Source organism: Stenella coeruleoalba (assembly GCF_951394435.1).
Source record: "Stenella coeruleoalba genome assembly, chromosome: 1".
NCBI classification, from domain to species: Eukaryota; Metazoa; Chordata; class Mammalia; order Artiodactyla; family Delphinidae; genus Stenella; species Stenella coeruleoalba.
Window position 1 is genome coordinate 165,791,154 of NC_137169.1, and position 16,590 is coordinate 165,807,743.

Here is a 16,590-nt window from a genome sequence, read left to right on the forward strand (position 1 = left end):
CCTGGAGGCTTTCCCTTGAGGCTCCCCACCCAGAAGGAGTTACCAATTCAAGTTGCAGTCTGACCAAGGTTGCTTTTTTATACATATACAGCTCCAGAGGGGCGGGGGCGGGTGGCGAGGGGAGAATAACTGCTTGGTCCTGCAAAGACATCTGTTTCTCATCTCCGTTTGCTGTGGCAAAGGAGAAGAAAGTCTTTTGCAAAGGGTGGGAAAGGCACAGATTTCTTTCTTTCTTTCTCTTTTAAATCACACGCACGCACAACAAAAAAGTAAACCAAATAAAAAAAGAGAAGACATCTCAGAAGGTTGCAGAGTGAATACATTATTCGGCTGGAGCCGAGCCCCCAGGGCTGGGGCGGGAGCCCGGGAGCGCGTGGGGTCTGGGCTGCGGGCTGGAGCTGGGCCCGCGTGTCCCCGGGCACCGGGAGGGGAGGGGAGTGGAGGGGAGGAGAGAAGGAGGGAGGGCGGGAAGGAGGGAAGAAGGCAGGGGGCGGGCTGGGGTGAGGGGAAGGCGCCCCGTGTGCTGCCTGAGGAGCGGCGGCGGCGGCGGCGGCGGCGGCGGGAGCAGAGGGAGGGAGGGAAGGAGAGCGGGCGCGCTTGTCATGTTCCTTTTCTCACCCTGGGGGCATCCTGCAGAACCTCTCCTCGGAAATCCACGGGGAAATGGCAAACAGGATTGACGGGTTTCACACGCTCCTCGCTAGACAGAGCCGCTCATTACCATAACCGTCTGCAGCGACGGCGGCGCAGCACCCCAGTCGCGGCGGCGGGACCTGCCGGGACCCTCGCCCGCCGCGCTCCAGCGGCCACCGCCGACCGGGCCGCTGGGCCGGGACCCGCGCGAGTGTGTACCGGCGGCCGGGCTGGCGCCGAGCCCGGAGAGGGCCAGGAGCAGCTCGAGAGCCGCGGCCGCCGCCTTCCGGCTGACCCCGCGGTAAGAGCCGGGCTGGGCGCGGGCGGCGGGGGCGGAGAGGCCGGGCCGGGTGGAGCACGACAGCCGGTCCCCTCGGGCGTCTTCTGGGGCTGACTGGCTCCCGCGCGCCCTTCCGGCCCCGGGGCTGCTCCGGGGTCACCGAGTGGACGCGCACCGGCCGAAGCGGGACCCGGGGCGGCTGGGGCGCCGGGGCGCTGCTGGGCGCGGAGGCGGCGCGGGCTTTTTTCCCGGCGCTGGCGAGCGCCGCGGAGCCTTTACCCGGGCGGGAACCACCGCCGCCTCTAGGGCTGCTCGCGCTGCAGCCCGCGCGCACCGAGGCGAGTCTAGGGGCGGGTGGGGACCACAGCTCTAGTGAGACCCCAGGGTCCTCAGTGGCCGCTTATTCCCTTGTCCTGGGGGACGGGGGTCAGTAGGAGGGATGCCACCAGGTCTGGACGCCGCGGCGCTTGGCAGGTGGGGAGGGAGGGATGGTGGATGTCAGGAGCGCGCGTTTGCAAGAAAAAGGAATAGCTGCAGGAGCTGACACCTTCTGTCCCCCCCGCCACCTCCGCCCCCGCACTCTCCTCCCAGGCAGCCGAGCCGCGCTGCGGGCGGCGGCGGCTCCTCTGTCCTCAGCTCACCTCCCCGGCGGGCTCGGCTGCTGCCCGCCTGGTCCACGCCTCCGCCTCTCTCCTCCCTGCCTCCCCTCCCGCCTCCACTGCCCTAGCAACTTTCCGGAGTGCCCGGCCGGGACCGCAGAGGCGGGGGGAGAGGCGGCTCCGCGGCCGAGGGTGGCGCGGACACGGCGGGCGCCTGCGGGAGGCACGGGCAGAGTCCTGGCCGCCCGGCTCCAACGGATGCGCAGGGCGATCCCGCAGGCGCGGGCTCCGAGTGGGTTTGGCCGGCGAAGGGGGGAGGGCCGGGCAGGCATCTGCTGCGGGCTGGAGCGCGGGCCGGGGCCAGCCTCTCTAGAGCCCTGCCAACCGCCGTGAGTCATTTCCTTGGAATCCTACCTTTGGTGTTTATTGCCCTTAGAAGGAAACTTGGTTTAAAAAAAAAAAAAAGAAGAAGAAGAAAAGGAAGAATAATCATAGCTCTTATTCTTCAGGAGAGGCGCACGGCTCCAGCACCGTGGAAAGACAACTTGCCTTTGTTCCCAGACACTTGGGGTGTTGTTTACTTTCTCCTTCGGTCGGCGGCCTGCAGGGCTCTGCCCGCTTCCCCGGAGAGGGGCTTGGGCTGCGGCACCGACACGCGAGGGTGTGTCAGTGTGGGAACTCGGACGTGGTGTCTGCTGCCCGCCTGCAGGGGGTGGGTCTCTAAACCTCGGACCCCAGTCTCAGGCCTGGGATGGGGAGACCTGGCTCCCGGGCTCGGGCACCCGGGCACCCCCTCGTCTCCCTCCTGCTCAGCAGCCGCATTCCAGCCCCAGAACCCGACCTAAAGATTTTGGCCTTTCAGAGCTGCAGCTGAGGAAATGTATTTCCCAGGGCAGACAGGTGTACTGCTGGGACTCGTAGAAAAGTAGTACCTCTCTATTTAGAAGGGTTGAAGGATTTTATTCCACCCACCCAGCCCCTTCCACCACCACCACTACCACGAGCTGGACAAGCTGTTGAGGTCTTGTTAGGAACAGTGTCAGGTCAAGGGCTTGATTACACCTGGGCAGGACAGCTAAGACTGGCAGTGTCAAAGGTGTATCGAAAATACCAGCCCTTTACTTTCTTTCATTTCAGTATTGGAATCAGACCTCTAACTTCTATAATGCTCTTAATAAAATGTTTTCTAATGATGGATGAAGGGGAGGGGTTGGCAAAGAGTGACCAGGATCGCCTGTTGGATGGAAGGCATCACTGAATCTGCAGCTACCCTGTTATGTGTGCTACTTCCATTAGCATCATCATGGCTCCAAGGAAAGAAGAAGCCCAACTCATCTGGAAAAACCAAGTTGTATAGAAATGCCTGGTAACTTTACTGTGAACATTTGCTGGAAAAACTTGACACTTTAGCCCTTGGCCTTCTGGGAATGCTTGAGGTGTCATTCTACTACATTCCCTTGGCTGACGAAACAGACATGCAGGAGCCTGAGGATAAAAGGTTAGGACCTTTCTAGTTTTTATTTTTTTTAAACACTTGTGTAGACAAAACACACTTTAACACCGTTCTTTTGAATTCACTCACCAATGATGTTAAAAAAAACAAAATTTACTCTATATGTACATCTTTGTGACTCTAGTATTAACAGCACACAAATTTGTGAATTTCAACTTCTGAACTCAGTAGCAGAATTATAATGTAAATCTCATTGTACTGAGAAAAAATGACAGTTTGGATCTGTACATATAATACAAATAAAAAGAATCATGGCTTCGTGCCCCATGCTCCAATATTTCATGAACGTTAAACTTGCCTTCTTAATTTCCTAACAGCCCAGTGTAAGTTCTGGATAGACTAGGAAGATTCAATTGCAAAATCTCCTCCCTGCTCCCAAATAATCCCAACTCATTTATTTTTTTTATTCGGACTTACATAAATCACTCTTGGAACTCACCTCTCCAGTTTAGGATTTTGTGTGTAAAAGTTTCCCATTCAAGAAAAGAAAAACTTACTGAAACTAGATATCATAAAAGGAAAGAAACAGCCAAGATAAAAACTATTATGCCATGTTTCAAGTTCAAATGCATGAGTAGAATTTCGTGCGGGGGAAACAACACTAACAAATGGAAACGCTGAAATCCTTAACAACCAAAAAGCTACAAGGATAAGTCATTAAAATATAAACAAACTCTTACTAACATAAAATAGCACAGGACCCATATAATGTCCTTTTAAACAAAGGTAATTGCTGCTAGGGGCCTGCAAATGCTTCTCTGTCTTATGCGATATGGATTTGTCAACGTGCTTTGGTTTATATGTAATAAAATTTCCACGTAGGCAAAAAGCTTGGATCTTATTCCCAGAATCTAGCACAAAGTGAGTGTAAATTTCAAGCGAGAAAATACTGTGGCAGTCAATGAGACAGGGGCTACCGACTCTGAGAAAAAGCTATATAATTCATGTGCTCCTGGCAATAGCACTTCCTGATACAGTTGTCTCTTAGATAAGTTAAGAAATTGGACCATTTCATAAGAGTCTTCCAGGAAATAAATACTTGGTTTGGATGTCGAGTTTGAGGGGTGATAGAACGGCTTAGTTTGTGAAATCAGTGTGGTCTAAATTTCTTGATTGATGACTCAAAGAACAGAGTAAATGGCATGTCCGACCATTTCTTTTTAGAGAATTAATTGAACCTTTTTTATTCTCTTGAAATAAGGTTTTCTAATAAGTCCTTGCTGCTGCCTCTTTGGAGGGCATTTTAAAAGAAAGGGGGTAGGTAATTTAGCAGCCCAAATCAGCTGGGTCCTGATTCCAGCCACTGACCTGGACACCTCCCCTGTATGTCAGAAGGCCTGACTTACTTCTTCAGTGAGGTTGGGACAGAATTTCAGGTCTCAGAGAGGAGTCTGGGTGATGGAGTCATTGCTGCCAAGAGCTGCTCTGTTAGCCAGAAGGACATTGTTACTTAACGAAGCCCTTCTCCTTGTGCCTTTCCTCCTTTTACCTGGAAGTGGACCCTTGTTATAACATGTAGGTAATAATAGTCTCCCACGAGACAATAGTAGATTCACTCTTTCCCCCAAACATTGCAAGCTGTATAATTTGGAGAAGAAAGCAAGAACTAGACCCTTAGCGTCTATTTGAAAGACGATCAGTCTTCTAGAAAGCAGGCCTGTCATCACTCTTCGTGACAGTTCTTTAAACGGCAAAGTGAGATAGTGGAGGTTTGGGTCTTGTAAAGGAATTGGTGGGTAATAAGGCACTGAGGCTGCTCTGCAGTCACCACTGATCTATGGCCCCGAGGTCTTCTGGCTTTAGATCCTCTTCTCCTTTGCACTCACTCTGGACCCCACCTTGAGCCCTACTTAGGACCAGGTGAAGACACTGAGCCCCCAGGGAAAAGCCCCCACCACCCAAGGTGCCGAGGAGCCCAGGGCGCATCCCAAGAGTAGAGAGGCTCCCAGTTTCCCCACAGACCCTGGGGAAGGGCGTGAACTGGACAGAAGCGCAGTGGTGTTTTGCCTCTTGGAAAGTTTCTGCCTTGCCTCTGGGCTTTGCGGTGTAGAGTTGTCCGCTGCCTCTGGCCCTGAAGCCCTGGCTCCTGTTTAATATTCCGCCTGCTCCGTTGATGTTGTGCTTGGCTCCTGTGGGACTGCAACTCATGGCTGGAAACTGGAGCCAATTTTCTGTCTTCATCTCTCAGTGTTTTGACTGGAGGCAGATCCAGTTCAGGCCAATCAGGGCTGGTGGAAACAACTACCAAGTGTGTCTCTGTCTGCTTCGCTTTGGGAGAAGAAAGTGGAGAGAGCCCCAGAATGTTGTAGAGGAACTGGCCCTGCAGAAACAGAGGAAGAGGGGGCAGCGGGCAGCGGAACAGACTGAAGCTGAGAGCATCAGTAGGGATTCCGGGGAAGATTTCTGTCTCCTCCTTCCTTTTCTTTTGATTGATTAGCGGATTTCATCAAAGGAGACTCTCAGGGGATTGACTAGAAAATTGATTTTGCCTTATTAATAGAAAGACAGCGGCAAGGGTTTTGGCCTTGCCTCTTAGCGGTACATTTTCTGCGGGAAGGTCAGGAGGAAAATGTGTTTAGGAGGCAAAGCAGCTGTCTGGAAGAGGGCTGAGGGGAATCTGAGAACAATAAGAAATGGGGTTTTTAAAGATCCGCCCATGAAATGCAGATTGCTGAGCACAGAGGTTGAGCTAATAGCAGCAAGAGAGTTTGCTGAGGTTTTCTTTGAAAAAATAATAAAATGTTTCAGGGCAAAGGGGAGGACTGAGACGTAAAAGTTTCCCAAAGCAAACGAAGAAGGAGCCAAGGCCATCCCCTGGCTTGCTCTTGATTAGGGCTGTTTTCTTTTTTTTTCAGATCTGAGGCTGTCAGAGATGACTCTGGTTCTGTCCATGAATAGATTCTGCGAGCCCATTGTCTCGGAAGGAGCTGCTGAAATTGCCGGGTACCAGACACTATGGGAGGCTGACAGCTACGGAGGCCCAAGCCCCCCAGGGCCAGCACAGGCTCCTCTGCAGGGAGACCGGGGAGCTGGTCCCCCGCTGGCAGGTACTGCCCTTGACCTTCCCCTGCTGCCCTCTGCGGCCAGACCGATGGGCAACGGTGGTGTCTGGGGCGCCCTTCTGAGCTGAGAGAGCTCGTGCTCCAGGGACGTCCCAGGCTGCCTGTGTACCACTCATAAGTGAGCCCAAGCCTCCAGGGAAAGGACCAGGAGTGATGTTAATTGCATTCAAACCTGAGTTTCCATGTGCTGCTGCTTCGGGTAAAAGTCAGGCATCTGTATTTTTAAGAGAACCAAACCAGATCTTGAAACTTCAGTTTGAGTTTCAGTTTTCTACCTTCTGGAACTGTATGGTTCTCTCAGAGCTACACAAGCCCTGGTGGGCTTGACAATGAAATCTTTATCCCATGAGACATAAAGGAATCTGCACTTTGGGCCAGAAGCTATGTGGCTCTTCTTTTTTATTAAGCGTGCAATTGGCTTTGGTATTATAGGAAAAAAAAAATTTATAGGAAGAAAAAAATATGCTCTCCCTGATTCTTTATTCTTATACTTTAAGGTGAGTTCCTTTGGATTTTTGTGTAGTACTAGTGATTGGAAAAAAACCAAAAACCTAAAATGTAAAATGAGTACTTGTTGAAGTCAGATTTGCTAAAAAGGATTAAAAACTTGCTCTTTAAAAATTAGACCCTATTTTTATTCATGGTTGATATGTTACATTTTTGAGAGCAAAAAGGACTTTTGTTACCCTGAATTTTAATTTTAAAAATTTAAAATTTTAAAAGAAGGAATATTATGACTCCAGTGTGCAGATAATAATTTGCTTACTTACTGAGAGCCAGTAATATTTAAATGTTATTTGGTTATTAGTGCTTACAGTTAAAGATACATACATTTGAACAGTGGTGTTATATTACCATGGGTTTAATTAAATAATTGGAATAAATACTAACATTATTTCAGAGTTATTACACTACTCCCCTTTATGAATGTTGCTGTTTGCCTGTGCACAGAGTTAAGATTCTGAGTATTTAGTAAGTGCTGAAATATGTCATTTTCGTCTATAATTGTCTAGAAATCCTTGCCTAGCCTGGGTCACAGGATTCCGTATGATAGCAACTATTAAGACTAATGTTTATTTTTAATCACCACATGTACAGACAAATACGTAGCCAAGTTATCTTCTAAAAGGCAAGGCAAGGAAAGTATTTTGTTTGGAGAACCTCTGGCAAACCGCATGTCATTTGTCGTATCTGATTTATTACCACAGGATCACATTACAGGGGAATTTCAAATCCTATAACAACATCCAAGATCACATACTTTAAGAGGAAGTATGTGGAAGAAGAGGATTTTCACCCACCACTCAGCAGCTGTAGCCATAAAGTATGTTTTTTTTAATAGTCATTATTTTTATTAAGAGTTTAAGATACTTAGTAACAGTTGCTTGATCCATTTCCAGAAATTAAATTGTTCCACCCAAGCAATGAAAATGAGCCACTTCTCAGCAGAGCCATATTAACCGTTGTCACTTTTTTGGGTCCTGTGTTATTTTTCACAAGTATTTGAAGAAAGAGCCAGCAAGAGCTCCTCTGCCCAGAAATAACAAAATTATATAATCTGAAGAATGTCTTTTTTACTAATGATTTCATTTTCTCAAGTTGCATTAAGGGTCATGGTGACTAGTGCTTTCACGTGTGCAGAAATGCACCTGTTCTTTCCTGACCTCTTCCCCGTATCTGAGCTCCAGCTACCATGGCCAATGCCACACGTATGTGCCTACACGGGGGTGGTCACCCAGGGCTTTTCCTGACCTCTCAGCGGGGGACTCACCATCCTTTGAATGTGTGCATGAAAGTAAGAAACGTCCTTCATGGTGCATTCATTACACGTTTCATTTGTTAAAATATATAATTCATTCCCAGGAAAAGACCAAAGCTAACTTTTTTGCACGTATAAGAAGAAAATAACAGGATTGGGAAAGTGCACAGAAGTACGAAACTGGCTATCTAAGCTTTTGAAATACCAGTTCCTGTTCCTTATGGCTACCTTCCTTCAAAAACAATCTGCTGGTTTAATCAAGGAGAGGATAACCCAGACCAGAGTTTTTTGAAACTCAGAGAAGAATTTTAATTTTTTAATCATCTTCCTCACTTGTTACTCCCTCTCCCCCACTCCCACCCTTTAGATGTTGCTTTGACTCTGCTCATAAAATGTCATCAGCATGCACTGGCAGGTGCTGGGCTTTCCCCTGCATTTGTAGTTCCTCCCTTAGGTCAGCTTGGGCTGGTTTAATTCACAGCTCCTCAGGCTGGCTTTTTTTTTTTATGACCTGGAAGAGCTAGCCCCCAGGACACAAGCATTTTAAGTCCTTTTTGGTTTCTGTGTTGTGGCTTATAGCAGTTTTCCAAATTGCCACTGGGTTTGTAGCAATGATCACACAGTGATGGTATCACACAGCTCAGGAGTGAGTCATCTGATTCCCTCTCTGCCTCTTTCCACCTGCCCAACACCAGAAAAAGCCTACTTTGGCCCTTCAACCAACAGTTCCTTTTAGGGTTTGAGCCTCATTCATTATTTTTGTCCCTCTATCAAGCAAAGATAATTGCAAGAATGAAACCCAGAAAAACAGCCAGAGAGAGCCATGAGATCTGACAGCCAGATCTCATGCCCCTTGATGGCTAGGCCAGGGTCTGAAGTATATTTATGATGACCTGCATGTTGGCATACTCTAAAAAGCATTTATTGACATTATATATATGTGTCACATAAAGGCCCAAGTGTCATAAGAGTCCAGCCTGATGAATCTCACAAAGTGTGAAATAGTCGTATAACTAACATCCAGATAAAGAAACAACATAACCAGCAACCCAGAACCTTTCCTGTGTCCCCTTTTAGTCACTACTACACTCTGCGCTCCAAAGAACCCCCCTCCTGACTTCTAACAGCATAGATGAGTTTTGTGCATTTCGGCATCCCCCTCACCGAGCCATTAAAGAGCAGACATCCTGACCTGTCCCTGCCGAGTTCTGCACTGTGGCTGGATTCCCCAGTGCTCGACATCACCAGTGAGTCTGCTGGGAAGGGGAGACATGAGCAGCCCCTGGGACAGCATCTCTAAATCAACCTGGGGAAACAAGATCACAGACTCCCAGACTCACAAACTGCCAAGAGAGAAATGTGCTGTGATGATATTTTAATATAGACCATTTCCTAAGCTTTCTCTTCCTTTTTTGATTTTTAGACCATCTCAATCTTTGAGGAACGAGCCCACATCCTTTATATGTCCTTAGAAAAGCTAAAGTTTATCGATGATCCTGAAGTGTACCTCCGAAGATCTGTCCTCATAAACAATTTGATGAAAAGGATCCATGGAGAGATTATCATGCAGAACAACTGGTGCTTTCCTGCCTGCTCTTTCAATGGCACCTCTGCCCAGGAGTGGTTTATGGCTCAAGACTGTCCTTACCGGAAACGACCTCGGATGGCCAAAGAGGAGTGTGAAAAGTTTCATGCCTGCTGCTTGTACCAAGAATGTGGTGGTCACTACCTAAATTTACCCCTTTCTGTCAATGCTAATGTCGGAAATGCCTCCACCACTGCCTCTTCCTCCTCCTCATCTTCCTCTTCCTCTCCCCCTCTGCCTTTACCGAGCTGTTCCCACCAGGTGGATTTTGATGTAGGCAGTGCACCTATTTACAAGGGCGATGGCCAGATACCTGCCAATGAAATCTTTGTTACTAATGTGAGGTCACTTGGTGTCCAGGAAAAGGCCAAATTAAACGAGAAAGCAAATGATGACACCAACAGGGATGGTGGCCCCCTAAGCCATGAACCTGTGGGAAATGACCTTGCTTTTGAGTGCAAAGGCCAATTTTATGATTATTTTGAGACTGGATATAATGAAAAGAGCAATGTAAGTGAGTCGTGGAAAAAGTCCTTAAGGAAAAAGGAGCCTTCACCAAGTAACAAACTGTGCTGCAGCAAAGGAAGTAAGATATGAGCCGTCTTCTCCCCGAAACTTTGACGCACGCACAGCATGATCAATTAGCTCTCATAAATTGTATTTTGAATGGATTTTAGAGTTTTGTACAACTGATACAATTATGCCATGAACATGCCATGTCATTTTAATGCCTGGAGAGCAGATTGCATAAGACACCTGTATAGTAGGCATCGGCGAGCTACTTATAAATGTGGTGACGTTACCGAGAACACAGTTGACGCTTAAAAGTATATCTTAGTTTTCTTACAGAAAAGATCAGTAGATTAGGATGGGGGACAATGTGCCCTTGTGATATTTCCGTGACCTCCAGGAGCCTGTCACTAGCGAAGAACCTTCCACCTGTTTGCCACTTAATTAGGTAGTTATTGGGTAAGCAAATCAATATAACCAGCAAAGAATGTCTGCTGCTTCTCTGTGATACAGTATTTTTTTTTCTGACTAAAAGACTGAAGACAGGGAGCTAGGTGAAATGGCTTCCTGGTGCTGTTAAGTGTTTGGATTCAACAGTCAGTGTGTGACAGATGAAAACAGGAATAGAACGTAACGAGGCACACCTGTCTAGGGGCAGCAATCAACAAGATGAGTAGAGGCTAATCCCTGCTTGCCTGTGATGGGTGATGAGGCTTTTAGAGATATATTATACAGGGCGATTTGTGGTGCCTTACTTTATCTTAATTTTTGCCAATGTGAAAATTAAGGATAAATCAGAGTACAGCAGGGATTTAACAAACAGGAAAAAAAAAAAAAACACAGGGTGGATCAATATTGTTTGGAAACCGTTAATGTCGAACTATTGCGTTCAACTTTTGATTCAACATCTCTATTCTTCCTTTGTTTTTGATGCCCAATTGCTTTCGGATTTGGCATTTTTAGAAAGGGATGGAGGAAACAATAGACAGAGCTGTTAGAAACCAGCACTGGCTGCTCGAGCTTTTCTATGGCAACGGTCTGTTGCTGGGGTTTGGGTTTTCTGGGTTTTGGGTTGTTTTGTTTCGCTTTCTTGTCCAATGAAGTTCATGAACCAGTGGCATGCATCATACTTTAATCTGTTTTGCATCATTTCACTCGTTTAGATTATAAAAGCATGTGGTTTTTTATATATGACTTTTGCTGTTGATTACGAAGCACAATGTTGATAAATGATGTGGTGATCAATAAGGTTTTATCTTAAAGAATGTAAAGATTTTAGTTTGGGGAAGTTATTTTGGAGAAATGGGACTCAGTCGGCAAAAGCTCCTATGTATTTGGTCAACATTTTTCTCAATCATTTCTTTCATTTGTGCATTGGCAAGGATGTTCAGAGTACCCCTCTGACCATCCTTCCTTCCACACCAGCCAACTCCGCCTGCTAAACTGTATTCCCATTTCCAAGGTTACTGGCTGACTTGGGCCTCCTTACACACTACTTCACAGGAACCAAATGCCAAACGGAGGAAATAAGTAAGTCCTCCCAGTTTCTCCAAGATAAAGCTTTTTTATTATTGCTATTAATATTAAATATAGGTCTCATTCATACAGTGTATGAGTAGGATCATCATTTGGACAATGTCCACAAGGACCATTTTTAAAACCTGTTCTTGTGTTATGGCTGAATAGTGATGTTTTGTCCTTTATTTTCAATATTTGATAAACATTTGATGTTGAAAACTTAGATGATAGATGCTTGTATATGATTGTGTTGTTGTAATAAAGTGAAGTTTTCTTGATATATATTTATTAAAATGATCAAAATTCATTTAGATTTTCTTATTTTAATGACTGTTGGCTATATTTCTCTTTTCCATTGCTCTTTCTCCTTTAAAAAACTCAAAATGTCTAGAAACTGTCATGGGCAGTGGCCACACAGGCGTTTTCAAAGTTAGAGTGTACTTTGAGAGGCCCATCTAACAGGTGTTTCAGAATGCTCCTAGTTTGTAGGTTTAGATTTCTGTTGATTAAGAGCACAGTAAATGATGTGGTTTGTGATCGATAAGGTTTTATCTTAAAGGATCTGAAGGTTTTCATTTTTATAAAGTTTCTGAAAAAAATAGCATAACATGAAGCCATAAATACTGAATCCTAGCTGATTCCTTTATGAAATGTCAAATTGTCAAGAAGATGGCCCATGTGTAAACGGTTAAAATAGCTACAGAGGTTATTGCCAGTAGTATTCCATGCAATTCTGTATTGTTGTTACTCTTAGAGGCTAATATTTCTTTTGATAAAAGGGGCAAGCTAGTTGGAAGCTAGTTAATTTGCCAAAAGTAGCATTCTTATTGTGAGCGTAATACATCATGGAGATTTAAATATGAAAGAAAGGACTTATATTTTTGCTTTTTAATTTTCCACAGAACCCACTAGCGCTTCTTTGCAGGATGACGGGTGCCTTTGAATCCAGCAGCATTAAAATGTGTAATATTTAGTAATCAAGTTTTTGTTTCTAGGACATTTCCAGCATACTTTTTCTTTACTAAAAAATAATCCCTAAACACCCATCCAAGTAACAAAAATGTTTCTGGTGTTGGTGTGAAAGCGTTAGGGCCTCCTCTGTGCCTACCTTGTGATTTCTACTCAAGAACTGTTAAGTTAGATTTTCCAGAGTGGTCGAGGCTCCCCTTCATAGTTAAGTTAAGTCTATGAATTGGGTTCTATTGTTATAGCCTCAGAGATGGGAAAAGCTAAGACCGCCCTCCACAGCACACTGCTGTCTCTCCAGCTGGAAGTAACACCTTTTCTTATTGCTCTGCTTTCTTTGCTTTAAGGAAAAGCTCATATGGCCGAATCCAGACTTTTAAAAGTTGAATGAGGGGAAACCTTCACTTAAGAAAATGGCCCAGCTCCCCAAATGTGCCTTTAATTGCTACTCCCCTAGGCATCTAGGTGCATGTCTGTAACCAAATCATTAACCTCTGCCTCTGGTCCTTCCTCTCTTAAAGTGTGTGATTTGTAGAGGATAGCCTGGCAAAGGCCCTTTAAAAGGGCAAAGGTATCATTATATGCTTCCACTCTTAAAATCCTATTATTCTAAAGTTCACCTTGAAGGTGTCCTAGGGACAGGATTGTAGGCACAGGGACCCGGGAGGAAAACTTTAACGAAAAACTTAAACCTAGTGGCAGTGGCTATCTGACAACAATCAATAATTAGGGTAAAGCATCTTCGGCCTGATCTTTTAAGACAATGGAAATGTTGAACATTTTACCTGCTACTTTGTTAAATAGATGCTGAAGCGAGTGAATGTAAGGTATTTGCTTTTAGAGCTCATAGATTATAACTCCATCAAAGCATGGCTACCCACCCGTCCAAACGTGAACTTGCACTACAGCTTCCCTTGAGTACTTCTTTTCTGGGTATCAAGAAGAGAGCCAAGAACAACCTGCAGAAGACATGGGTGTTCAGAGGTACCAGCCTCACAATAAATATCAGACAGGGATATGAGGGTTTGTTTGCAATGCAGCTAAGCTTTCATGTCCCTCAAACAACTTATGAGCAGAAAACGTTTTTGAAAATAATTAGCTGTTCAAATCCACTTTTATGACAGTCCCTGAAATTTCTAGTCATTGTATTTGGAGTGAAATCACATTCCTGCCAGTTTTACTAGGCCTTATTCAAAAACAAGGATTCAACATGGCATCAATAATGGTGGTTTAAACTAGATACAGAAATGTCCTGTGAAGAGAAGAATGAAATCAATATTTAAATAATAAAAGAGACAATGTATGTTTTCTAGGATTTCATTTTAAGATTGTTGTGCTTTGATTCTGTGGTTTAAAATAAATGCATTAAGGATCTTTTAAGTCAACGGCACGATGCCTCCAGTGCTTTCTTAGTTATAGTATAGTGAATAAGCAAGGTATATTCTCTTCACTTGGCTAAAACTTCTCCATTTTATGTGATGTAGCTTCATGACCTGGAGTAACTCAGTTACTAGTTGAGAGATTATTTCCAGCCCTGTGTACTTGCCATATTTTAGCTGGGAGAATTCACTTAGGAAAAGCACTTGCAAAGATGTAAGTTATGAACACTTGAATCTCACATCCTGCCATAAAGTGCATCAGCAAGTGAGTTTAATAAAACATGCTGTTTAAAATAGTCTGTAATTTCCTGTTTCTGCATTTCCCTTCAGTATCTGTGACAGGCTGAAGAACGATGACTAAACGAAGGGAATTTACACAAGCTAGTCTGGTGGTGTTTGCAAACCATCACCATGAGCTTCATCTTCTCTGGTAAACAATTCTCTGGTGGGCTGTCTATTGCTGTATTTTTTTCCCTTAGTGTTGGTCCAATTTGTTAATTTTTAAAATGCAAACTACTTATTCACAGCCCGGAAACACCTGCTTTTGACCACAATGAAGCTGATGGAATGTATGGAGATGAATTAGTCGTTTCTCATGAAATTTCCCGTATTTCTCAACCCCAGTCAATGGAACTGTTCCATTCATTTAACATTATGAAATCTTATTAAATGCCATATCTTGGGGGGAGAACACACACAGAAAAGAACTACAGAGACGTAAGTTGTGATCTTGCTTCCTGCTGAGATCCCAAGACAGTGGGTAAATAGCAGAACTTTGGGGAGGGGGGGATGGGTTTCAGCAGGAGTTGCCTCCAATCAGGTCATTCCATGGGAGCAGCTGAGTCCAGGCATCAGGTGTGTGATCCTCCACCACCCCATCTGATTGGTCAGCTCACACATGAACCCAACCCAGATACTTCTAGACACGGTGCTTTTCTGCAGATGTCTTCTGAGGCAACTGCAATGAGCTAAGCTCAGATGTGACGTATCCCTTGTATTCTGTCAATTAAGAAGTGAGCAGATCTCTCTGAAACACATCTGGCACAGTGCTCAGGCATCTATACCATCCTCAAACTCACACAAGCCCTGTGTGCATAATAAGGAAAAGATGGAGAATGACAGCCTTCAAGGCAAGGGATTTCAGCAAAAGTTTGGGGAGTTGATCTCTGATGGAGTGGAGGGGAAGAAGTCTGGGAAATCCAGCACTCCACATGCACTGAGGAGTGTGTTCACTTTCTTTACAGAGAAGTCTAAAGATTAAAAAGGAAAGAAGGCAATTTTTTGGTCAAACCTCTTTATGAAGACAAGAAAAACCATTTCAGGTACTAAGGGATTTCCTTGATTTTTTTTAGGAAGAGAGAAATGGCTTGTCTGTCCTTTCTGGGAGCTGGGAGGGGTTCTCATTGTTGTTCTTCAAGTCCTTAGATGCTGTGCTTTTCAATAAACCAACCAGACTGTCTTTGTGACTAAGTATAGGCATTAGCTCATATCTCCTATTCAGTTCAGGCACAATGGTTGCGGGTTTCTTGTGAAACTGGAATACAGCAGAGGGTTAAGAGTGCGGGACTTGGAGTCAAACTGCCTGGATGCAAATTCCAGCTCTGCCAGTGCAGCTGTGCAAACTTGGCCTTGGCCAGCAAGCCACTTCACTTCCTAGCACCTCAGTTTCCTTGTCTGTAAAATGGGGTGGCATGCTGTACCCACCTTGTCAGTTTGTCATGATTAAAGACTTTAATATTGGGGAAGTGGCTTGATCTTGCCTGGGCACACATTACGGGTTTGAAATAGCAGTGAGCCTCCATGACTTCTCCGCTAATGTCCCCGGACCCCCTGAAAGCTGGAGCTGACAGGACCAGATCCTCTTTGGGGAAATTATTCGGCCTCCTGGGTTTTGTACAGCAAGTTTGAAATTAAATAGGGGGATGGTGTCAAACCTGGGGACCCAGGACCCTTAGACAGCTATGAAAGTAGTCATTGGTTTTCCTGAGATATGTTTAATATTTCAAAAGCTTCTTGGAAATCATAAAATTTCCTGAAAGCAGTTGTGTAGGAAATTGTCAGATTTCTTTACCCTTGGCTGGAATTAAATCAGCTCTGGGTTAACACAGCACAAACTGAGAAGAAACTCTGGGAAAATGAAGACATTTTTCCCAATAAATAAATTTATTTCGAGGATAGTATCTTTCAGAACATTGGCTACCTGAAAGGCGTAAGAGGTGTCCTTTACAAATGAAAAGATTAAAAACCACTGACCTCTGATTCACCCCTAGGATTTGCCAAAGTTCAAGTTTATCCAATTACTATATTGAATGATTCTCTTAGACCTAGTTTTTCCTCAGAAAAAAATACATTATGGAGTAAATAAATACAGACCAAGCATTATTCCTTATGTTCCTATATCTGATAATGGAGGCCAAAACAGAATTTTCTGTATAATTATAACTTCGAGGACATGGCCTCAAAGTAGTTATAAAATCACTTCGATACAGTTTCCACTTACAAGATCTAAGTTTAGAAACAGCTCAACTAGGGAGTGGTTGCCCCTACTTCAAGACCTCATTTCTTTCTATGTTGCCTTTAAACTCAGAGCCCAATTGATGACTTCAAAATAGGATTTCATTTTTAAAATTACATTTCCGTGTCTCTCGATGTTCCAAGAGTACATATTTTTCCATAAGCTGAGGTACATCACCTGTAGTGATGCTTGCTGATTGCTAGGACTGAAATGAAGACAAAACTGAACCATATAGTTTGAGAATGAGAAATTGGTGCCAGAGTGAGAGAAA

General features: G+C 44.9%; 1 protein-coding gene and 1 long non-coding RNA gene across 2 annotated transcripts in view; one reads left to right on the top strand and one right to left on the bottom strand.

The window, feature by feature from the left end:
• The window catches only part of LOC307189776, a 24,762-nt gene extending 22,922 nt beyond the window's left edge, over positions 1-1,840 (bottom strand). The window contains exon 1 of the long non-coding RNA XR_013829311.1: positions 1,555-1,840. This is a non-coding gene — a long non-coding RNA (uncharacterized lncRNA). The remainder of the gene's footprint in view (positions 1-1,554) is intronic.
• Positions 626-11,752, top strand: SERTAD4 (SERTA domain containing 4). The gene is made up of 4 exons (XM_079928206.1): positions 626-934; positions 5,881-6,072; positions 7,296-7,411; positions 9,270-11,752. The coding sequence occupies exons 2-4, from the start codon at positions 5,898-5,900 to the stop codon at positions 10,026-10,028; spliced, it is 1,050 nt and encodes a 349-aa protein (XP_079784332.1). The 5' UTR covers positions 626-934; positions 5,881-5,897; the 3' UTR covers positions 10,029-11,752.
• Positions 11,753-16,590: the final 4,838 nt, after the last annotated feature.